General features: G+C 49.8%; 4 protein-coding genes across 4 annotated transcripts; 2 read left to right on the plus strand and 2 right to left on the minus strand.

Annotated features, from left to right (window-relative positions):
* Nucleotides 1–304: 304 nt before the first annotated feature.
* Nucleotides 305–2,625, plus strand: CTHT_0047470 (uncharacterized protein; the record flags this gene model as incomplete). Its single annotated transcript, XM_006695053.1, has 2 exons — nucleotides 305–1,908; nucleotides 2,457–2,625. The coding sequence occupies 2 exons, from the start codon at nucleotides 305–307 to the stop codon at nucleotides 2,623–2,625; spliced, it is 1,773 nt and encodes a 590-aa protein (XP_006695116.1).
* A 2,160-nt stretch (nucleotides 2,626–4,785) lies between these two features.
* On the minus strand, nucleotides 4,786–5,301 carry CTHT_0047480 (uncharacterized protein; the record flags this gene model as incomplete). Its single annotated transcript, XM_006695054.1, has 1 exon — nucleotides 4,786–5,301. One exon carries the CDS (start codon nucleotides 5,299–5,301, stop codon nucleotides 4,786–4,788), a length of 516 nt encoding a protein of 171 aa, XP_006695117.1.
* An 8,518-nt stretch (nucleotides 5,302–13,819) lies between these two features.
* Nucleotides 13,820–16,661, minus strand: CTHT_0047490 (uncharacterized protein; the record flags this gene model as incomplete). The annotated part of the gene is made up of 8 exons (XM_006695055.1): nucleotides 13,820–13,885; nucleotides 13,942–14,522; nucleotides 14,576–15,066; nucleotides 15,367–15,674; nucleotides 15,817–16,068; nucleotides 16,126–16,246; nucleotides 16,385–16,572; nucleotides 16,650–16,661. The coding sequence occupies 8 exons, from the start codon at nucleotides 16,659–16,661 to the stop codon at nucleotides 13,820–13,822; spliced, it is 2,019 nt and encodes a 672-aa protein (XP_006695118.1).
* Nucleotides 16,662–21,063: 4,402 nt separating this feature from the next.
* CTHT_0047500 (endo-1,4-beta-xylanase-like protein) lies at nucleotides 21,064–21,843 on the plus strand (the record flags this gene model as incomplete). Its single annotated transcript, XM_006695056.1, has 2 exons — nucleotides 21,064–21,353; nucleotides 21,426–21,843. The coding sequence occupies 2 exons, from the start codon at nucleotides 21,064–21,066 to the stop codon at nucleotides 21,841–21,843; spliced, it is 708 nt and encodes a 235-aa protein (XP_006695119.1).

The following is a 21,843-nucleotide window of genomic DNA, read 5'->3' on the forward strand; positions in this document are numbered from 1 at the left end:
CGCGTTTCAACCTAAGGGTCATCAATACATACACAGTGCCGCAGTACTGCAGTACCGCAGCTCACCGGATGAGCAGAGTCATGTTGTTGATCCTTTGTGTCCGGCTCCACGAGCCCGCTACTTGTGTAGTTAGTGACATCATCCGTCACGATCTGCACCAAAAGCCACGTGCATTGCCACTACTTCTTTACCTTCGTCCCATTTTTATCTAGCTTTTATTTCTTCCACTAATTGCAAAGCTTCGATTCATATCAAGGTATCGAGTCAATCCATCCAAGACTCCTTGCTAAACGACCTCTCCGCCATGTCTTATCACTCGTCCATCTCCCACGATCAGAGAGGAACCGACGCCAGGATCGTTTCGGAGCATCTTCCTCCCGGTTATACGGCCGAGTTCCACCCTCTAAAAAATAGCTGTCGTGACAATGGATCTATTTCTTCGACTTCCGGCGCTGAGCTCCCTTCGTCGTTTCAGGAGTCCTCTCTATGTCTCCAGGGCGGCGACATTCACCGCGACCTGTTCAAGATACATTCTGCCGCTTCACCATCGCAAGGGCGTCGCCGCACCAATAGTTTTCCCCCACCTCGAGTATACGAACAGCCTCAAGTATCTAGCCATCGCGAGATCATTCCGCGTCCGGGCTTTACAGTTGGCGATCAGCTCGTTCCAGGCGGCTTTCGTCGGGCCTTTTTGCGCCTTTATCACGGCCCTGACTCGCGGGTGCCGCTCACCCGCGACTTTGTCGAGTTCCTCGACCTTTATGGGCACTTTGCTGGGGAAGATCTGCTTGACTCCGAGGCTGAGGCTACAGTACGGGCTGAGGAAGAAGAGGATGAAGGACTGCCCCCGGAAAGACAGCCGCTGCTGCGAGAGCGCGTCATTTCGCGTCTGCCTGCGCCCAAATCTGCCAATGCGGGTACTGTCAAGACGTTCTTTACTCTGATCAAAGCTTTTGTGGGGACTGGCATCATGTTCCTACCGAAAGCTTTCAGCAACGGTGGCTTGCTCTTCTCATGTCTGGTTATGCTTGCCCTGGCGGTCATCACCATGATCGCCTTCCATCTCCTGCTGCAGTGTAAGCACCACTACAGCGGCGGTTATGGCGAGATTGGCCAGGCTATTGCGGGCTACAGGATGCGCTCGATAATTCTATTTTCTATTGCCTTGTCGCAGCTCGGCTTCGTCTGCGCGGGTATAGTCTTTGTAGCTGAGAACCTTTCTGCCTTTCTAGACGCAGTCACGCCTTCCATACCAACCCCGCCGTTGTCAACGACTGCCCTCATTATCCTGCAGCTCCTCATCCTCACTCCGCTCTCATGGATCCGAAACATCTCCAAACTGGGCCCCGCTGCCCTGCTCGCCGACGTCTGCATCCTCATCGGCATCAGCTACATCTATACCTACACCATCAAGACCATCTCTCACGATGGCTCTCACCACGGTGTCACGCTGTTCAATCCCTCAGCTTACACTCTGACTATCGGCTCCGCGATCTTCACCTTCGAAGGTATTGGGCTCATCCTACCCATCGAGGCGTCCATGGCCAAGCCATCGCACTTTGAGTCCCTGTTGGCCCTTGTCATGGGCATCATAACTGTCGTTTTCACGTCTATCGGCGCTCTGTGTTATATTGCCTTCGGCGATGCGACCCAGATCGAGATTATCAACAACCTGCCGCAAGATAATCGCTTGGTGAATGTCGTCCAGCTGCTGTATGCCATTGCTGTCCTGGTCGGCACGCCGGTGCAGCTCTTCCCTGCGCAGCGCATCCTTGAGAGTGTCATCTTTGGCGCACATCGCTCGGGGAAGAGGAGTCTGAAGACGAAGTGGACGAAGAATATGTTTCGGTTTTGTGTGGTGGTGCTGTGTGGCATCGTTGCGGTCATTGGGACGGGGAATTTGGATCGGTTTGTCGCGCTCATTGGGTCGACCGCGTGTGTGCCATTGGTGTATGTTTATCCTGCCTATTTGCATTATCGTGGCGTGGCGACGAAGAAGTGGGTGCGGTTTGGGGATGTGGTGATGATGGTGTTGGGCATGATTTGCATGATGTACACCACGTCGGTGACGGTTGTGACGAGCTTTTAGTGAAGTTGCATTGTTGGGGGCTGGAGTTCAGATGATGCTGGCATATTCGCGTTTGGAGAAGGTTGCACAAATTCCAGGAGCACAGTCTGACATGTCAGTTATATTTTACATTATGTTTATGAGTGTATGTTGCACCGTCTGCAACTGTCAGTCTGTAAAGAGCTAAAAGCTCGGGTCAGAATGGACAACTTTTGGCTGTGTCTCGATCTTCTACGTTGATCTGATCTGCCCAGCCTTCATCAGACACGAACTGTGCTTGGAACAGGTATTGTTCTAAACCCTTCTTCCCTCCGCAACACTTGCAGGTCGTTGAGATCTTCCCTATACCCTAAGAGCATACCAGCTGACTAACTTGACAGGGCAACAGTAACAGTGCTAATTACGAGCAAAGTCTGATTGACCAAGTTAATATCCCACTTGTTGGTCAGATCGCCCCAAAGGTCACGAGGATCGCCATTGCTTGCACCGTTTTTCGCACCACTCGCGTTTCTGCTCCTGGTCCTTGGTTGGGCCAGAAGTACAGTACGCCTGCTTGAGCTCCTCTTAGCCCTTGACACCACCACAATCCTCAGCTATCGGATGATGGCCCGTTTTTGAAAGATGGATGAAGCGATTGGTGGGTGCTGCGCGCCCTTTGACGGTCAGGGCATGCTCTTAGTTGCCGATTTTGTAGACATAGAGGATCTCCTTGTCTAATCCTCTCATCACCGTCTATCTTCTGCTTCATGCAGACAGAGATTTACCGTTATACTCCGGATTATCAAACGGCTGCCACAAATGCTACTTAATGGCTTTCTTCTCCATCATGAGCCGGTCTCCTCCGACCGTCGTGCATCTTATCAACAACAGAACTACTCCTCCAGGAATCAAGCACCTTAGCAGGATCAACGATCCACAGTAATACTTCCTCGACACACCCGACGAATTCCCCATCGACCCAGCCTTGTTCCCAAAATAAGCAAATTTTGCTTCATGACAATCTCAAACCCCTCCGCACTCTCCAGCTCGCGATACGCCGGATTCTTCACCGTATAAGTTATATGTGTGCGTCGAGGCTCACCCAAACGCCAGCTGCAGCGCGCAGTGAAACTCATAGAAGGTTGCATTGCTGGGCGGAGCAGCGTGCGTACCACCGAGGGGTTGCTGACATGCTGCGGCGCGGCGCACGCAGATGGTGTAGTTTTGTCGGCGGCAGTTGCCTTTGTGGTTCGTCAGCGGGTTGTCTAGCAGGATTTGGAGCAGTAGCGGACGTTGAAGCAGTGGGAGCAGTGGAGAAAGGGGTTGTTGTTGCTAGTTGAGGTTCGTGGGCAGGAGGGGTTGCTGCAAGCGGCGGTTGGGGTAGGGAGACATGGTGGATGATATGGGTGGTGCCGAATGTGGAATATGGAGTAAAGGATGCTAGGCTGCCGTTGGGAGACGATTAATCCTCGAACGAAACGCAGGAACCAAGATGGGAAGAAAGGGGAAAGGAGAAATATCAAAGAATCGAGGGTGGTTGCATTTAGGCAATAGTTTATGTTCAAAAAGCAAGAGTTAGGCTATCGACTTTTGCAGTCGGAGAGAATTCTTCCTAGCCATATATTAGGCTTCGCACTGTATTTCCAAACAGTCATTGATCCGGAGCAGGCATAACGCTGTAAGATGAATGTTGGCATCATCTGTGAGAAAGCGCGGTAAATATGGCCTGCATGTCTGGTCACCTTGACTCAGGGGTAGATGTCATTGGTTTTGCAGGCTGTTCCTGCCTCCAAGGGTGACTTGCATCAAACAGGACCAGGATAGCAAAAGCAATTGGTATCAGAGATATGAGCTCAGATAAAGTCAAATGAGATTGATTGAGTAGAAGAAGTTAGAAAGAGCCGACCCGACTAATGGCTACATCAGCTTGAGAAGGCTGTATCGAGTATGATCAAGAAACCCATTGAGGCTTATGCTGTAAACAACAGTATGTCACGGTTGCTCATGAACCTGATGTCAGGGTTCTCGAGTCCTCTCTGTACTTGGAGGTACAGTTAAACAGATGCTCGCTCCACCATTTTGTGTAGCATTCTGGTTCAAAGTTTTACAGTTCCCCAATACCGAATGATATAAATATCGAACCTCATGCTGCTTAATTGACAACGATATCAAATTGCGTAATCTTTGCCCGAATTGAATCGACTGTGTCACTCCCCGACTTGTTTTGGCTGTGCTGTGGGGTCAACAACAGCCCCTGTTGTTATTAGTGGGTGCTTTAGACACCAGTTCATCCAGAAGTTTGGGCTTCTCAGCGATGCTACAACAATGTCCAGATACAGGGAAAGCTCAAGAAACGTCGAGGAGGCATTTTCCTGGCAACCTTCAGGAGAAGGTCTGGATGTTGCGTGTCTGGGAGCTGGTAGTCACGTGTTTCTCGGACTGGAGATGTCCGGCACTTTTCAGGCACCCCTCTCTGGGGAACCAATGGGCACAAGCTCTGCGGGGGTTTTCCCCCGCACAATGTGCTTGGCAACCTATTGCCTGCCGCCGCCGTGGGCATAACCCGAATACCTAGATAGTGGTCGAAAACCATACATACCTACCGGTTCCTGGGTAGCCAAACACACAGCCAACCAAGCATCGACATTCGTCTTCTGCCTTAGTTTAAGCTGACTGCACGAAAACATGTGGAAACTGCTTAGTTAACACGTCGGAATCTAACTACAGGATCTCATCTCTCATCTAGAACACTCTTTGTTCTGTCGGCGAAGGTATTGCGCATCCTCCCCATAACTCGCAAGTTTCTTGGCAAGGTGACCCTCCAACAGGGGGACAGGAGCAAACCCATAACGACCCCAGAAAGACGCCGTGCCGTATACAGAAATCAAGCTTGTGGTAGGATATTGATCGGCGACTCGGAGGATTTTGTCGATGCACTCCGCTGCATGGCCCTTTCCGCGAAACTCTGGCAGTATAGCGATGTCGTGGATGTAGTACTCATCGGCATTCGTCGGAACCGCTCCAAGTTTGGTGTTCAGGGCAGGCGGGCAGTCACGCAGGATTGGGTGGGATATAGCATAACCGACGATGTGCCCGTCTTCAACGAGTACCATGCATCCTTGCGGAAACAGCTGTACGCGCTCAAGGAAGACATCCGCACCTTCGTCTAGGCTGGGATCGTGGACAGTTTGGCCAACGCGAACAAGTTCGTCAACGTCGCTGGTGGTGGGGTTGATCGGTTTCCAGATGGCCATTTTTAACATTGTTTGGATTCCCATGCGTGTTGCGACAAAACGAGAATCTGTGCGATTCATAAAAGGCTTCAGCATCAAGCACACTAGGGAAGCATGGGATTAAACTACATTCACGGTATGCTTAGCATACCTCTAATATACATAAATTAATTTCGGCGGATTATCGAGCTGCTACCCGCTGAGGCACCTCAAGATGTTTTGTCCGGTGTTTAGGGATGTAGCAAATCCGGGGGCTTGGCAGCTGGTTTGTGCCGAGTTTGATGGATAAACCCTAAGCCTAATTGAGATCTGCGATGGATCCCTTGGGCTGTGAAAACGTGATACTACTTGGCGTATTTTAAGGTACCTGACGTGATCAATATACCACGATTTTCTCTCCTTACTAGTTCCATTTCTCTTCATTTTAATCTCTATTCATTCTTTACCTCACTACTTCATCTTTTACCCTCCATTAGTTTCTAGGGATGTTATTGATTGGAAGTTGATCAGCCCAAGTCCTATCATCACTATCTTAAGAGTGTCCATTTGTCACCGTTTATGCTGATAAGGCGAAGTCGTAGTACAAGGAGCTGTATGTTGTGACCTATGACGATTCCACAACCTCCTGAGATGGGTTCAAAGGTAGTGGCCAGGTTGTAGAACCTGAGTGACTGGGGTCCGCACACAGTAGAGTATGGGATTCACTGCGGTCACCAGTTGTTGGTTGACAGCTGTTTCTGTTACTGACTGGAGAGTCCTCGTCATGGCTCTGGAATGGGTGATCGTATATACATATTCATATTCGAAGCTGTCAGTCTGCCTATCTACTTCCATTACCTGTGGTATTGTTGAGGAGTTTCTTGCAGTTATCGCTGTGTATCGCAGTGCGATAATTGCGCTTCTTCATCTGATTGGTCCGCCTTTTGACCCCATTTGGAGCATTTGTATTTGTCTCCTACGCCGTCTGTTGGTAACATGATCGATTTTATAACTGACGGTGAAGTATGTAAGAAAAAACTTTATTTGACATGTTCCAACCTTCAAGCTAGATAAGGGATCATAGGCAAGCTTAATGTCCTATTTCGCTATGCAACAGTGTGTGAGTCAACTTATGAGTCAAGGAGCCGTTAGCTGCCGAGGGGTAGCAAACAGAACATGATAAAGTTTGAAGTATTTTGGAATCTGGTATAGAGAGGAGCTTCGTACAACTTGATCCCTAAGGCTCGATGCTCTTCCACTCAGGATTCTTATTTATATTATTGTTCTCTTTTTCGACCGAGTCCACTCCTGAGGGTGCGAGATTGTGCCCACGACGACGGCGAGCAATAGCTACTGAACTAACATATATACAAGTAACGCCTGAGGAAAAGCCTGCACTGAGGCAAAACCGGTGTAAGCCAAGGGGGGTTGTGTGTCCTGGGTTGAATGGGATGTTCACACTTGTACGAACCCGGGGATGTGGATTTCCAATTCCGACTCCGAATCTGAGGAATCGGTGTTGGGTCGACGCCCCTGTGGGACTGGGGTCGCGTACGGAGGGGGAAGTGGAGGGGCCTCACCGTTGGGATAAGGCGCCTCGTGGCGGCATCCCAGGCCTGGCCTCAGAGCTCGATCTGGGACTTCCACTCAGGAGCCGGGCACAGGAACGACGTGACAATGTGACACGCGCTTACTGAAGTGATGAGGAAGCTGCGGAGTGCGGCTCAAAGCTAGGTATGGAACAGTTTCTGGATGGAACTGCATTCGATTGGACTGTTGACCCATCTTGGATAATAAGCATCAGATCTAGAGTATGATCTGCAACACAACCCACAGTTGAACGATCAATGTATAGACTAGATGGAGAGACTTATCCTCCAGCTGGCACCTGCACGCCAAGGAGCCTCACGTTTTCTATCGGAAAAGGCCCAGGTTAAGTACAAATTGGAGATCCTATCTTTTCAGTTAAAGGTTAACTTTCATTAAAGACCAATCAACCGCAGCTTATATCCAACCCGGCTCGTCCCTGATTCTGGGAAGGACTATCCAGTGCAAACTTGGCAAGGTGACGCTTTCTCTTATGTAGACTGACATTGTTTTGTTGAAGGGTCAGTTTGACAGAATATGGTCATAGGCCAGTACCAGGATTCTTGAACCTCTTCAGCAGAATTTTAACAACATATCGCAACACCGTCACTGTTTGACTTTGTCCAATCTATATTGCCTTTGCAACTGCTTGGCTTCTATAGGAAGATTCCATTGGGGTTCAAGGATATAGATGTAGTTTGCCGTGGCGAGAGTAAGATTTGTGTCAGCGGGGGTATTTTCATCTTTGATTATCCGGGACAAATCTTACCCAACTACACCAGTTTGCACTGCAATCAGCAAGACTTGAAAATCTGACGCTCCAAAGGTTTTGATAATGTTCATGCTGTCGGAAAAAGCTACATTTCCATCGATCCGCAAACAAGAAATGCCTTTTGTTGAGAGACACTGTTGGATCAGATCCAGGATTTTCGTCCAAGACGAAAAGACAAGGCTGTACTGAACATCGACCAACAGTTAGCTGCAAATGCCGTCATGTTTGAATAACAGAATGAAACACACCTTTTAATCCCCGCTCGGTTCTTCAATGCGATGTACCACTTTCTGGCTTCTCGTAGAGATATACTCTCTTGGTGCTTTCTGGGAGTTGAGGACAAGGAGAAAGCTGTTTTTCGGGAGTGTTGAGTCGAAGGCAAAAACCTACCGCGCTCTGGGTAGAGGTCACGGTCTTGCAAAAGCTCAATGAGGTCTCTGTCCTCACCATTGCATGCTCCACGTTCCTCATCCCCAAGGGAGTGTGGTAATTTGGCTGAACTCCCAGGTTCCTTAAGTCACCTCCACGCTTTCCATGGTTGCATATTCTCCAAATCTTTGAGATCGCTTCAAGTAATGCCGCATAGCTCTTAGAGCTATCGAATTCCGAGAGCTTACAGCTTCATTAAACTTAGGCTAGCATTGAGAAAAAACCACCACGCATTATTCGACTTTCAGTTAAGGGAACGTTCAGAAATCTTTCCCACGATGAAGACACAGTGACATCAGAAGTGTTTGCAACGTCATAGTGTTTCTTCCACCGTTCCTTAATAAAGGTTCCACATCATTCTATCGGAAGACATGAGATATGCTGAACGGTTCGGACTGTAAAATCCGCAATAGAGAGAGAAGGTCGTCTAAGCCATTTTGAATAGATGTTCCACTCAGATGCCATCGCCATATTGACATTAACCAACTGCCGCTTTGAACTGAAGAGAGCTCTCATTTTGAATCCAATGGAGCTGCAGAATGGTGGTCAGTTATCGGAGGTCCCCACTCCAGTTAGCTATAATGGTTTTTTTTCAAATTAACTGTAAACTCACCCTCATCAAGAGCAACTCCGTACCAGTCTACATGGAAGAGTAGTCCATTTACTTTATACTCTGACACCATTACTACGTATGTAGTTAACACAACATCAAATTGAGCTAAGTCGAAGAGGCGCGTAGGGCGTCCAGGCCCATGAGACCAACAAACCTTAAGTGTTTCTGGTCTGACATGCCTGGGGACAGGTTAGCCAAGAACAAATACAACAATGAGATTGCTCGTTCCGGGCTTAGTTTCTCATGGCTTAAAGTTACGTGCTTTTTAATATCCGCTTCCACACCTCCAAAACCCCTGTCGGCATTCCAAGGTAACGACGATGTTGGTTCAACCCGTCTGTCACATGGACGGGGCAGTCCAAAGAGAAGAAATATCCCTGACAACCAACATATAGAACACCGGTGATACAAGAGCTGAGAAGGGCATAATTTATTGGTAGAGCCCGGGAAATATAAGGGGGTGCTAAGAATGAGCTAGATAACTCTACCACGATGAGAAAACCCCTGAAAATCCCAGGAGACCGCGAGGTACTCACAAGGGCAAATGGATTTTATAAAAGGAGCTACTTAGATACGATGAAGGATTTCTTTTGGTTTTCCTCTCCCCAACACAGGACACTGAGGACTAAGAAAGATTATTACGCGTAGCAATTGACGTCGTTGCGCACCCCATATCGTCAGTGGCCATCATCTAACCCATTTGACCCATTGTCGATCCCTGCCTGCACCAGGCTAAGTCGCCCGTTACACCGTTCGAGGTCTAAGCAACGAGAGCCCTGATACACTTACGCACTGAACTGACCACAAAAAGCGTGGCACTCATGGATACAGGTCTGGTATAGTTTCAGTTTAGATATATGGTGTCCGGAGTCATCTAGTGTAGCCACGATGGAAGTAATCACTGTCAGCTTTTCCCCTAATTTCATTACTGCAGCAAGTATGCCACTATTTGTATCGATGGGACTGTTGTACTCCGCTCTACGAGGTTTGTGTAAGTGTCTTGAATAGTAACAACCCAGGAGGTTGGTAACCGACTCACGGTATTACAGCCAATTCTCTCAGTCGTGCATGTGTAGTTCGACATATCTGGCGATCTTCTCGTTGCAATAGGCATTTCAGACCTGTAAGTTGGTGCTTACATGTAAGATGTGTTACTCTTGTCAGAAAAGTGGCACTGAATGGAGTTAATGCCTGCCTACCGTTGAAGCGGAGTAATGATAGCACTGGCTGAATCTCCGTCATATCGTTGCCAGACTTCATTGTTAGCTTCAAGATGGCTGCCATACAGCAAACTAAGCACACCAACTACTTCAGCGAGGAACATAGACCTTAACTCTTCTTCAGTTAATTTCACAAGGTGTATTAGGTTCTGCATTTCGCTTCCACCACGGAAGAGTTTTGGATTGGAATAACCCCTGACAAGCAGGCTCCAAAAATAATGGATGCTGAAGGTAGACTGGCTGCTCAAGTTCCAATAGAATGACCCCAGCTTCATATGCTCTTGACAATGGTCCATACACATTCACAGACAAGTCCACGATCTGCTTTCATGTTTTGAACCCTTTTAAAACGTCCAACTTCTATTGTGGCTACAACAGCGACAATTTTTATAGCCGTTAACTTGGCCAATTCCTGGAGAGTGAGACATGCTTTGAGCCCAAGTGGCCAATTATTGTGGTGTTGTAGGGGCTTGATAGAACAGAGAGTTGGCCATGTTGAACGATATTAAGCAAGAAATAGGAGGGATGACACGGAAGAATAGAGGAAATGGGCTGTACATCCTCGAACTAAGCCTTCACTTCACAGATCTATATTCAAGATCAGCGTGGCCTGCCATCATAGTGTACGTAAAGAACATAAAGTTATGATATTTTACCGCGCCAAAAACAAACTAGATCGTCGAGGTCTTAGCTGTGCACGCACAACTTAGGGTAATCCAAGAAGACGTGTACGCCTCATTGCTAGATTCAGCAACACTGATGCTCTCATCTACATCCATTAGACTTGCATCTCAGCCTATATCGAGCACCGCACATGTTGGAGCCCCTGTTCCATCGAGTTGATACTTACTCTCTGATAGTGGTGAGAACAGAGTAAATGCTTCACCGTCGGATGATCGCGGTCTCTTGAGGATGGTGATGTTCGACGAGGTAAATCCTCGTTTCCATGTCTCTTTCCGGGCACTGCTGCGCTGGGTATAAGGAAACAGTTGGAAGTATACTCCACCATTGATTTCAAGAATGCCTTATTCCCTGGGAATTCAACATGACTGGTAGACCGGTCAGTTGTTTTGTTAGGAGAGTGCGACCGCGAGGATTGTCCACTTGGAGCGCCTGATATCGGTTATCCCTTATCGGGCTGCAGAAGGCATGAGCATGCCGAGGACCGGAGCGCGACCTGGCCCATAACGCTAAAGCCCCGTTTTCAGTCTTCTGGATCAAATAAACCTACGGTGGAAGTGGCTGATTGGAAACCTCGACACCTGCAAAGCGAAAATTGTCACATGGGCACGGCAGTCCAAGGAAAGGGATGTCCCCGACTGCCATCACAAGGGACACCAGAGGCAGGATGATTGTGAGCGGCACAAATACGTGGTTGATCCCGGAAGATGTCTAGAGCCGGTTGACCGAAGAGAATGAGCCATATGGCCGAGGCATAATGAGGATTCTATAAAGGAAGCTGCTCGGTCATGATAGATTTCCCTTGGTTCCTCCTCTCCCTAACACAAGGACACTGAGGACCAAGAAAGATTATTACACGTAGTAATTGACTTCGCTGTGCACCCCACATCGTCAGTGGCCATCATCTAACCCATTTGACCTATTTTCGATCCCTGCCTGCGCCAGACCAAGTCACCCGTTACAAAAGTCCTGGAGGGCTATGGCTTCCGCTTCCAGTAAGATTAAAGGTATGTTGAAAATCTAGTCTCTTGGATCTGCGAAGCTACCTATCTTTCCGACCTAAAGTCGTGGCTGTTATATAGTAGAGCGCTCTTTAATCCGGGCTTTTTGCTTGCATTACCGGATGGGGTGTCACGGCCAATGGAATGAGGTAGGCCTTCCAAGAAACAGGACGGGAGGTGCCGAAAGGACAGACTAGTTGAGACTATCATTGCCGAGACCAAATTATCGCGGCGTGATACTCCAGTATCAGTGGTAATACTCGTGATGATAGGAGTGATACTGGAGGAGGCCCTCATGTATATAGGACCTATCTAGCCGCTCGTTAGGTGGAGCCCCTCAGGCTGGTGGTCATATCTTCCACAAATAACATGATCACCAAGTTGGCAGATATCGGGTTCTCCATCCGCTGGGAGTATGTCGAATGGAATAGCGACAAAAGGTGTAACGGAGGACTTAGTCTGGTGTAGGCAGGAATCGACAATGGGTCAAATGGGTTAGATGAGAGCCACTGACGATGTAGGGTGCACGTCGAAGTCAATTGATACATGCAATAATCTTTTTTGGTCGTAAGAGCCCTTGTGTTAAGGAGAGGAAGAACCACGAGAAGTCCTTCATTGTGTCTGGGCAGCTTCATGGATTCCTCTTGCCCTTTGCGAATCCCTCAGCCTTCTAGGCTTTTCAGGGATCTCGCCCTTCTGCCTCGGCCATTTGGCTCATTCACAATCATTCTCTCTCCTTGACAGTCGGGATATCCTTTCCTTGGACTGCTATGTCCGTGTGACAAAGAGGTGGTATGTTTTCCTGATGAAGATGACTTAGCCTCTTCCACCAACCGTCTGCTAATCAATCGTTATTTGGAAGCGATCTTTATAGTGTTGGGCAGTCGTGAATGCAGATTCTCCGACATCATGGAGCAAAACTTCATGCTCGCACGGGAGCTTCTCTCTGGCGACATTTAATAAGGGGTAGTAACTTTGCAAGATGAGAATAAGATTCTACAACGGATCTTCACAAAGAAGGACGTGCATATGCTGAACTTATTGCTCCAGGTGGGGTTTGACAATGAAAGAGCTCTGGCTAAGGTGGAGGAGAATGAGAGCATGAGTGGCTCTAGGAGCTTTGAGGGTGTAGATCGGAAGACGTTACAATGAGCACTCTGTATGGTTTCAGACCCATACTGGGTTATCCTGTTGCTTGAATGAGCTTATGCACGAGGTACTATTGCGGCTGTTTGTGCAGCTAGGGATTGATGGCAAAAAGCGCTTGCTTTTATTTATTTATTTATTTAATTTATTTATTTATTTATTTATTTATTTATTTATTTATTTATTTATTTATTTATTTATTTATTTATTTATTTATTTATTTATTTATTTATTTATTTATTTATTTATCTATCTATCTATCTATCTATCTATCTATCTATCTATCTATCTATCTATCTATCTATCTATCTATCTATTTATCAATTAATTTATTTATTTATCTATTTATTCTATTTTTTGACCGGGTTCACCGCCGAGGGTGCTGGGTCGTGCTTACGACGCCGGCGGGCAAAAGCTACCTGAGTTGAACTAAATACAGGTAACGCCGGGAAAAAGACGCATCGGGTAAAACAGGCGTGGGTTAGAGGGAGTGTCGTGTACTATGTACAGGGGAAGATTCTTGAAACCGGCCAGCCCCAGGTATGTACCTCGTTGGGACCTACTCCGGGTTGTTAGGCTCGGAATCTAGATGATCAGCACGCGGAGCTTGGGTCGGGATTGCGAGGGGGGAGCGAGGGAGGCGTGGTAAGGGGATAGGGTGCCCTGTGGCAGCGTCCCAGGCTTGCCCCCAGAATTTGACCTGGGAGGCCCTGGACTTGAACAGCTGGAAGGAAGACCAAAAAGCCCTTGGGTCTAGCCTGCGAGCAAGTGGGTTGTTGAAAGAGGTGAGAGGGCAGGAAAAGAAGTGGCCTCTGGACACCACACCGCCGCAGGGGCACTCTTTAATAGCCTCCGGGGGTGGTTGAATCGAGTGTGGTACTCCAGGAAGTCGCCGTGGCCCGAGGCCTCTGCCAGCCACCGGGAGAGGCACTACCGGGAAAACTTCTCGAGGAAGGGTTTGGCCGAATGCCCGCTTCATCGAGCCGAGGGGGGTCTGTTGGCCTGCCTTCATCTGTGTATGTCCGGGGGAGGGACGCGACGTTTCCTGGGAGGAGAGGAGGGGAGACCAAGCCATGCCCTGATGCTCGCACGTTTGGGCTCTCACTGGGGCCTAGCCCTTAGACCAGAGGCTGCTTGGTGCAAGCGGGACCACCCGCGGTAGGGGGTCCGGGAGAGCCTAATCCACAGAGGGTGGCTGGCCGGTAACATCACAATTCGGTTCCTCCACCGTACCTGTTCTCTGTCTAGCAAGTACTCAGGATAGAGGCCAGCAAGCCACCAGAGCCATGGGGTCGGTATTGTCCTCCACACCGGAAATATCACCCTCAATGCTGTATTTGCAACCTTGGTGAGAGATGACCACACCGACGCGAGCCTGGATGGGACCAAGTGGCCGTTGACCCCCGCCCTGTGCGGGCCAGTATCAAGTTGGACCATGCCGTACATAAGAGAGGGGGTGACGACTGCATTGAAGATGTTGGGGCCAGCCGCGGGGTGAAACCCCAAGACCCTCGTGTTAGATAGGCGCTTGATCAACCCTACCACCGCAGTCGTCGCTGACGCCCCCGCGGCCACCTGCGTCGCAGGGCTGAGCTTGGGGTCCGGCAAGACGCCCAGCCACTTGATGGATTTGCCAGGGGAAAAGAACGCCCCTTCCACCTGTGTCGAAATGTTTGCGGGATCAAACCTGCCTCGCTTTGCCCCAGCCCCCCCGGGAGGAATATACAGGGCCTCTGTCTTGTTAGGATCGATCCTAAGGCCGAGCTCCCGGGCCTTGGTGCATAGTTGTCCGCCCCTGAGGGATGCGTGGTGGGCTAGTTGCACTGGGTGTTTGCTCCATGAGAGTTGTGCGTGGTCGTCCATGTACATAAACGAAGATCCCTGTTGCGAGGGGGCGACAATTGGTAGGGAGTAAAAAACGAAGAGGATTGGGGACCATGAAGAGCCTTGTGGGAGACCAGTGTCTGAGCGGAAAGTTGACTGTGCCCACCGGAACGAGAAGCGGCGGTTTTGACAGAAGTCGGCCGTTGCCCTGCAGAGCCAGCGTGGACAGCCTTGGTCCGCGAGAACCTCGCGGAGCATCGGCGGCTGAACCGAGGGATAGGCCGAGTCCACATCCAGGGTACCAGGAGCCCATGGTAGTCTTGTCTCGACATGGTCTCCGCATTATGCACGAGCGCCTGGACGAGGTCCAGCGCGGATCTAGATGGAACGGCTCCTGCAACGTCTGGGGGGAGCAGCCCCGAGTTTAGCGCTGCCGCCGTCATCTCCACACCTTTGCCGAAAGTCGACAGCAGAGTGATCGGCCGCCAGCCCTTGTAAGGTCGTGGATCCCTCCGGGCTTCGAGAGGGTGACCACTGTCGCTTGTTTGAAGGCCTTAGGGAAGGCCCCCCATTTTATGCAGCCTTCGGCGATAGCCCGGGTAGCTGGACGAACGAGCTCCCAGGTGTGTCTGAGGAATGCCAGTGGCACCCCGTCGGGACTGGGTGTGTTCGAGGTAGTACCGAAGAAGGCATCCCTGAGTTCGTTGTCGCTGGGTTGGTCAGCGAGCCTGGCTGCCCACTCAAGGGGGAAGACGGGGTCCGGGCCAAGCCGGGCGGGAACCCTCTTGGCCCCTGCAGGCCAAGGCTTGAGTAGCGAGGTAAGCCGCCACCTACTCCGTGTCCGAGATCACTCCTCCATTCCCGACCATGACAGTGGGCCGGTCGTCCGAATGGCCGATGCGCCATCTAAGTATCTTGCCCCACTCCGCCGGGGTCGAAGCTGAGGTAACCCTTTCCCTGTAAAAGTTCACCCTGGCCTCCTTGCAGAGCTTGCGGTAAAGTATGGGGTCAGTCTCCCTAGCTGTGGCCAGCACCTCCGACCACCAGGGGGTTCTCTTCGTGTGCCTGTTGGGGCGGGTCGAAAAACGGCCTGCCACTTTGGCGAGGGTATCGAACACATCCCATGCGAACTGCTCGAGCTCCTCCCGGGAGTCGAAGTTAGCCGGGCTGGGGGGAGGAAGGACCTCAGTAAGTGGGCCGCCTCCTCGAAATGGGCCTTGGGGAGACGTTTGGGTGGGGGCAGGAGGCTAGAGGGGCGGCTAGGCACCGAGATGACTAGCGCACGGTGATCGGAGGCCCAGTGGCGAACTCCGCAAAGGCTCGGGCCGGGCCGAGGGCGAGGTCAATGACCCCCCCATCACGGTGTGTTAGGCCCTCAGGTTTGAAGATATGTAGCTCCCTCGCGGTGATCCACTCCCTGACCATATCTCCCTTGAGGTTGGGGCGTGCGCGGGGGTCCCAGTCCGGGTGATGAGCATTGAAGTTCCCCACTATAATGAAGGAGTTGGAATCAACCTGGAGGGAGCAGAGAGTGCACTAAGAGTTGATAGCGATGTCAAAGTTGGGATGTAGATAAACGTTGACTATAGTGACCGCTTGAAGGGAGATAGTGGCTACCCCGTGCTCTGGGGCGGTCGGGGCCGAGGCCGAGGGCCGGCGGTCAACGTAAATCGCAGCTCTAGTAGCTGAATCGTCGATGGCGTAAAGGTGAAGCCTGGGTGACGTCGAACCCTGCCGAAGATGACCGGAGGCTCCTGGATACACACCACCTGATACCGGTGTCTCACCGCCCTTTGGAGGACACCGTCGACGTTGGCCAGGGACCTTTGTACATTGGCTGAGATGACCTTACAGGTCCGAGTCATCGGCAGAGTCTAGACTAGTTCTGACGACGGTGCAGTCCTCGGTATGCTCCTCCTGCTCAGACTCCACCTGGGCGGCGGGGCGGGCCTGAGGGGCCGGGTTAGTGGGGACGGCGAAAGCGCTTGGTTGAAAGCAGTGGAGACATCCAACCAGAGGGCAGTAGAACTCTGGTTGTATCTAGGGGTGGTAAGTGGGCATGTAGCGTTTAGAGCTGCAAAGACTCCAGGGCTTTAGAAATGCGGCACTTTTCCCACAAGATCAGTCATTTTAATTGACAAAGTAGCAAATCTGGGGAGAATGAGAATGAAAGATCTCAGTCGGCAAGTTCCTTGGATTGCTATGCATTGGTTGCCAGAGACATATGCTTGTCATGCTCTTGCTCATAATTTCAGTGTTCGGGACATCATAGGCAGGTGCTTATTATTTTGTTTATGTTCTCGGTGATAGCACTGAATCCGCTGCTCCTTACTGTTATTGTTCTCATCATGTACTTGCCCTTGGTATGCAGATGAAAATTATATTATAGCTGGTGGCCCTTTACCAAGAGACAATGGCTTCATGTTATCATTTATGGACGTCAATTTGCAACTTTCGGTGGTGACAAGAGACAAACTGGAATGCTTCAAGTTCCTATTTTGGGGAGCAATAACGAAGTCCTTAACGACAATTGTTAGCCACTGGCAGCTTCATAATGAGCAGACAACAGAGAGGAAGTTTCCAAGAAAAAGTGTTCTGAATTGCTTGAAGGGTAAATAGTGGGATATTGTAATGTGCGTAAATATCGCTTTGCCTCGATTACTCAGGATTAGACTTGACATTACAGAACGGAAAAACATAAACATGACTTCTATCTGAATACATGTATATACCACGTACGTTCATCTCCTCAATTCTTCCTACCCTATGCCTTAGTTTACGCCGTCCTCCCTCCGACACCAACCTCATATGGAAGGGGAAGATCCTCTTCCCTCCGAACCTGAGCCTCTACTCGGACAACCTGGGCAGCCTCCTGAACAACAGCCGTCTGTGTCTGTAATGGCTCCTGTTGAGTGCTACGCCGGTTCTGCCTGATGTAACATGTCGTCGCCAGTATTATCAGGACTACCGCTGCCAAAATTGGCCCCAAGATCGTTGCAATGGGCTTGGCTGGGTCTTCGCTGTTAGATGGTGGGAGATTGTACGTCCAGGCTGATACTCTCGAGGGGGACTCGCTCGTTGTCGAATTAGGATGACACTTCCTGATACAAGTAGACTTGCTGATAGTGGTGTGCGTGATGGATACGGTCCTGGCAATGAGGTGGTCATGGAGGGGGTGAAATGTGACTTCATTTGTTGGATTTGCCGTAGGGGAAGTCTCAGCCACGGTGATAGGTAAGGCCTTTTTGATTTGCCCTTGAAGGAAAAGCGTGTTGCTACGCATACCATTAGCCACATTAAGACTCCATTGTCCGAGACATGCTCGTAGTAAGCAAAGCCATGAGCCCTGATAATTTAAAGAATGAGCTTTGTGGATGCCAAGGGCACAGGCTTTGAGAGTGTTCTTACTCGGGACAGCAAATTAAGGTCCTGGTAGTAATGGCTCCATTGTCACGGGATGTCCAATCTTTGGCACGGGCGACGGTGTAATAAAGAGGGTATTTAGCTGCTTTTTGTTGGTTCTCCCCCTTGTAGCGATTTAGATTAAAACTAAAGTTGTCTTGCGGATAGCAGGATGTATCAGATTTACAAGGTTTTCCAAAATTGTAATGCCACAAGCCCATGTCCCAAATTCCCGCCAAACAATCAGGTCCTGGAGTAAAAACGCAGAAAGCTTAATGTACTGGACAGTACCGTGGTGGTCTGCGTTTGGAGAATCATCTTCACTCTGCTGTACTTAGGACAAATTGCTTGCACTTTTGTAGCCACTAGACGATTCTTGAAAGTTGAGCCTGCACTTGTTCATTGTACGTCAAAAGTCAAATTGACATTAGCCTTGACACTGAGAGACAGAGATGGAATCTTCGCAGTTCAATACAAGCTAGAGTCAGGATTTGCAAATTGTCAACTGCCAGAGTGTTGATGACAATTTGTGGCGCTATTGATATGAAGTTGCTGTTGGGATAGGGCTCTTGATGTCTAAGACGATGTGCAGCAGCGGATAAAAGCGCCGAATTGTGCAGCAGCTGCCGTCTGCTAGATAAACTGTCTTCTAAAACGGCCAAGCACTGCCTCACTCCCAACTTAGTGTGGAATTCATATGGATTGAAAGGCTAGGCCAATGTTGTCGTACCAATCACACCCAGGGGAGCTTGTGACCTTGTACCGCCCTACAGGGCTTCCGAAGAAAATTGGGATCTGCTTGATAGGGATAATGGGAAAAGTGCATACCCGTGAAGAATGTGGCTTGCTCAGGTCCCTGCGCCTCGATTCTGGAGGAAGCTCAGCGCATTGGTTGCTTAGGTAGAATGGCAAAATCAAGAGAACATATATGTGTAATCTGAATATGGACAACCAAGGAGTTAATTAAACAACTTGCCTGTACGATCAGCTGACTTAAGCTTGATGTAACATAACTGAGTCAAAAGCTCAATGAAGATTTATGTTGACTCAGAAGATTGAAAGGGCTCCATACCAAATACTGACAAGATATCTGGTCAGTTGATTGCTTGGGTAGAGTTGAGAGATGCTTGAGCTGAACTTCATTGGCAGCTCGAATGACTTTCCTGTGACATGATACCAGACCTCAACAATGGATCGGATCAACAAGGATGTTCCGACTTTGTAGCGTTTTGCTCGAGGTAGTCCATCAAAAAGTTTGCCTGTGGTGGGAAGCAAAAGGTAAAGATTGCGTCCCATACCCTCTCTAAGAGTATCATGATTTCGCCGAGATAACTAAGTTTCCAGGACCTCCAAGGTCAAGCTCTGGGGGCAAGCCTGGGACGCTGCCACAGGGCACCCTATCCCATTACCACGCCTCCCTCGCTCCCCCCTCGCAAGCCCGCCCCAAGCCCAGCGTGCTGATCATCTAGACCCCGAGCCTAAGGACCCGGCGTAGGTCCCAACGAGGTACATACCTGGGGCTGGCCGGTTTCAAGAATCTTCCACTGTTCATAGTACACGACACTCCCTCTAACCCACGCCGGTTTTACCCGATGCGTCTTTTTCCCTGCGTTACCTGTATTTAGTCCAACTTAGGTAACCTTTGCCTGCCGGCGTCGTGGGCACGACCAAACACCCTCGAGAGTGAACCCAGTCGAAAAAAACGTAGAATAAATAAATAAATAAACTCAACTAAGTCATTTTAAGTTACGTCTCTGTTTGAGCCTTGAGTTCACAGAGCTGCTTGACAATCAAGCTCCCGGGAAGAGAGCAACGATCTCTTACAAAACTAGGTGATTTAGTCCGAACACCACCAGTGAGAAGAGTAAGCCATAACAACCCAAAGTTGGTACTTGAGAGATGCCCAAACTGGTAGAGCTAAGTGTAATATCTTCCAAATACCCACTTGGAAAAAAATTACATCGAAATGCGGTAGGGAAGAGAAAGTGCTGAAGAGATTAGAACCGGACGCCACCATAATAGTCAATATGAGCCGTATCTTGGTTCTCTTGGCAGAAACGGAAAGTAAGATGTTAAGGCAGGCAAGGTGGTCAAAGAATGAAGATGATGAGTGTCCTGTAATGGCATGAACACAACACAGTAGGGCAGCCAACTTCGCTCTCCAGCCAACATGGATGTCATAAAACGCAGACATTGCCTGGCAGAAGCAAACCGGAACTGGAGGCAACAATGTGGAGCAGAGTATAGCCATAAAGCGGTGATCAATGCCCTTGTCTAGTTGAAACGCCGAGAAATGAAGTTCACTGGTATGACTGCCTGCAAGAGTTTGGCATAGCCCAAGTCGAAGTGAAGAAAGTGCAGTGAGAAGGCCGAGATGAAGAACGAGCACTCTTATTTCCCCGGTAAGCTCTTCTGGGAACATAACCCGACCGAAGTTTTAGTCAAGCATCCGGCATAATGAACACTGCATGTAGCTCGGTTTCGCCCCGGAGCAGGGGGGAGTTTCCGGTACCCCGAGCATCCCGTTACTGGGGTTAGAAATTCAGGCTAAAATGATCGCCACCCTCTCATTGGGCGCAACGCGCAACGCTACAGGATCCAGGGGTTACGATGATGCCAGCGTCGAGCTTAGTCTCGGGCGACATCAACTTCAAGGAAAGTTAAGCAATGGAAAAGGGCGGTTGCTGATTTGTGTTGTTCAACACCATTGGGCCGCATAGATAGGGCCCACGAGGAAGTGGATGTGAGAACACGGTCTCCTTGATATGTTTAAGATTTACCCAAGACATCGCATGTTACCCACTGCGGAAAGAGCTCTCCAAATTGCTGTAGATAGTGCATTCTGCGAAAGACATTGAGGACTCAGAGTCTCCAGTCCACAGCCACGATGGGCGGCATGGCGAGAAGATGGCGGCTAAGTTGAAGTCGGATCAATACGGTCGAAAGGAAGAGGATACATCGACGAAGGAGGTTTGTGGAGGCCGCGGAACTGGAGCTTTTTCTCGTGGTTGTGTATGTATAAGTAGGGGTGCCTTCGTGCTATTAAGTCTGCGAGCAGCTTTCATCGCCAAAGCCATCGACTAGTCCTCCAGTTTAGTTCTAAGGCCCTGATTCGAGCTCAATACAGCCATGGTCTCCTTCGAGACTCTCCTCTTGGCAGTGGTTGGAGCGGCCACGGCCAGCCCCATCGCGTTGCCATTTGACCCAGCCGAGGTGACAGCTCGCCATGCACGCGGAGAGAATGTCACAGAGTTCCTGCTTGCTCGTGGCGGCACACCGAGCTCGACTGGCTGGCACGGCGGATACTTCTACTCGTTCTGGACAGACGGCGGTGGCGAGGTATACTACTGGAATGGCGACAACGGTAACTACGGCGTCAATTGGTACAACTGTGGCAACTTTGTTGGCGGCAAGGGCTGGTAAGCAACCTATCCATCCTACTGATATGCCCAAAGCTGGAAGAATGATCGCTCACAGAAATACGCGAGCAGGAAACCGGGAGCCGCGCGCATCATCAACTACAGTGGCACCTTCAATCCCTCGGGCAACGGGTACCTCGCCATTTACGGTTGGACAACTAACCCGCTAGTGGAGTACTACATTGTTGAGAACTTCGGCACGTACGATCCTTCATCTCAGGCGCAAAACCTGGGCACCTTCTATGTTGACGGCAGCAACTACAAGATTGCCAAGTCGACGCGGTATAACCAGCCGTCCATCGTTGGCACGGCCACGTTCGACCAGTACTGGTCGGTACGCCAAAACAAGCGAAGCAGCGGCAGCGTTAACGTTGGCGCGCACTTCCAGGCTTGGGCGCAGCGTGGGCTCAATCTGGGAAACCATGACTACCAGATTGTCGCGACGGAGGGATACCAGAGTTCAGGGTCGGCATCGATTACAGTCTGGTAA

The sequence above is a fragment of the Thermochaetoides thermophila genome (assembly GCF_000221225.1).
Source record: "Thermochaetoides thermophila DSM 1495 unplaced genomic scaffold scf7180000011818, whole genome shotgun sequence".
Classification (NCBI taxonomy): Eukaryota; Fungi; Ascomycota; class Sordariomycetes; order Sordariales; family Chaetomiaceae; genus Thermochaetoides; species Thermochaetoides thermophila.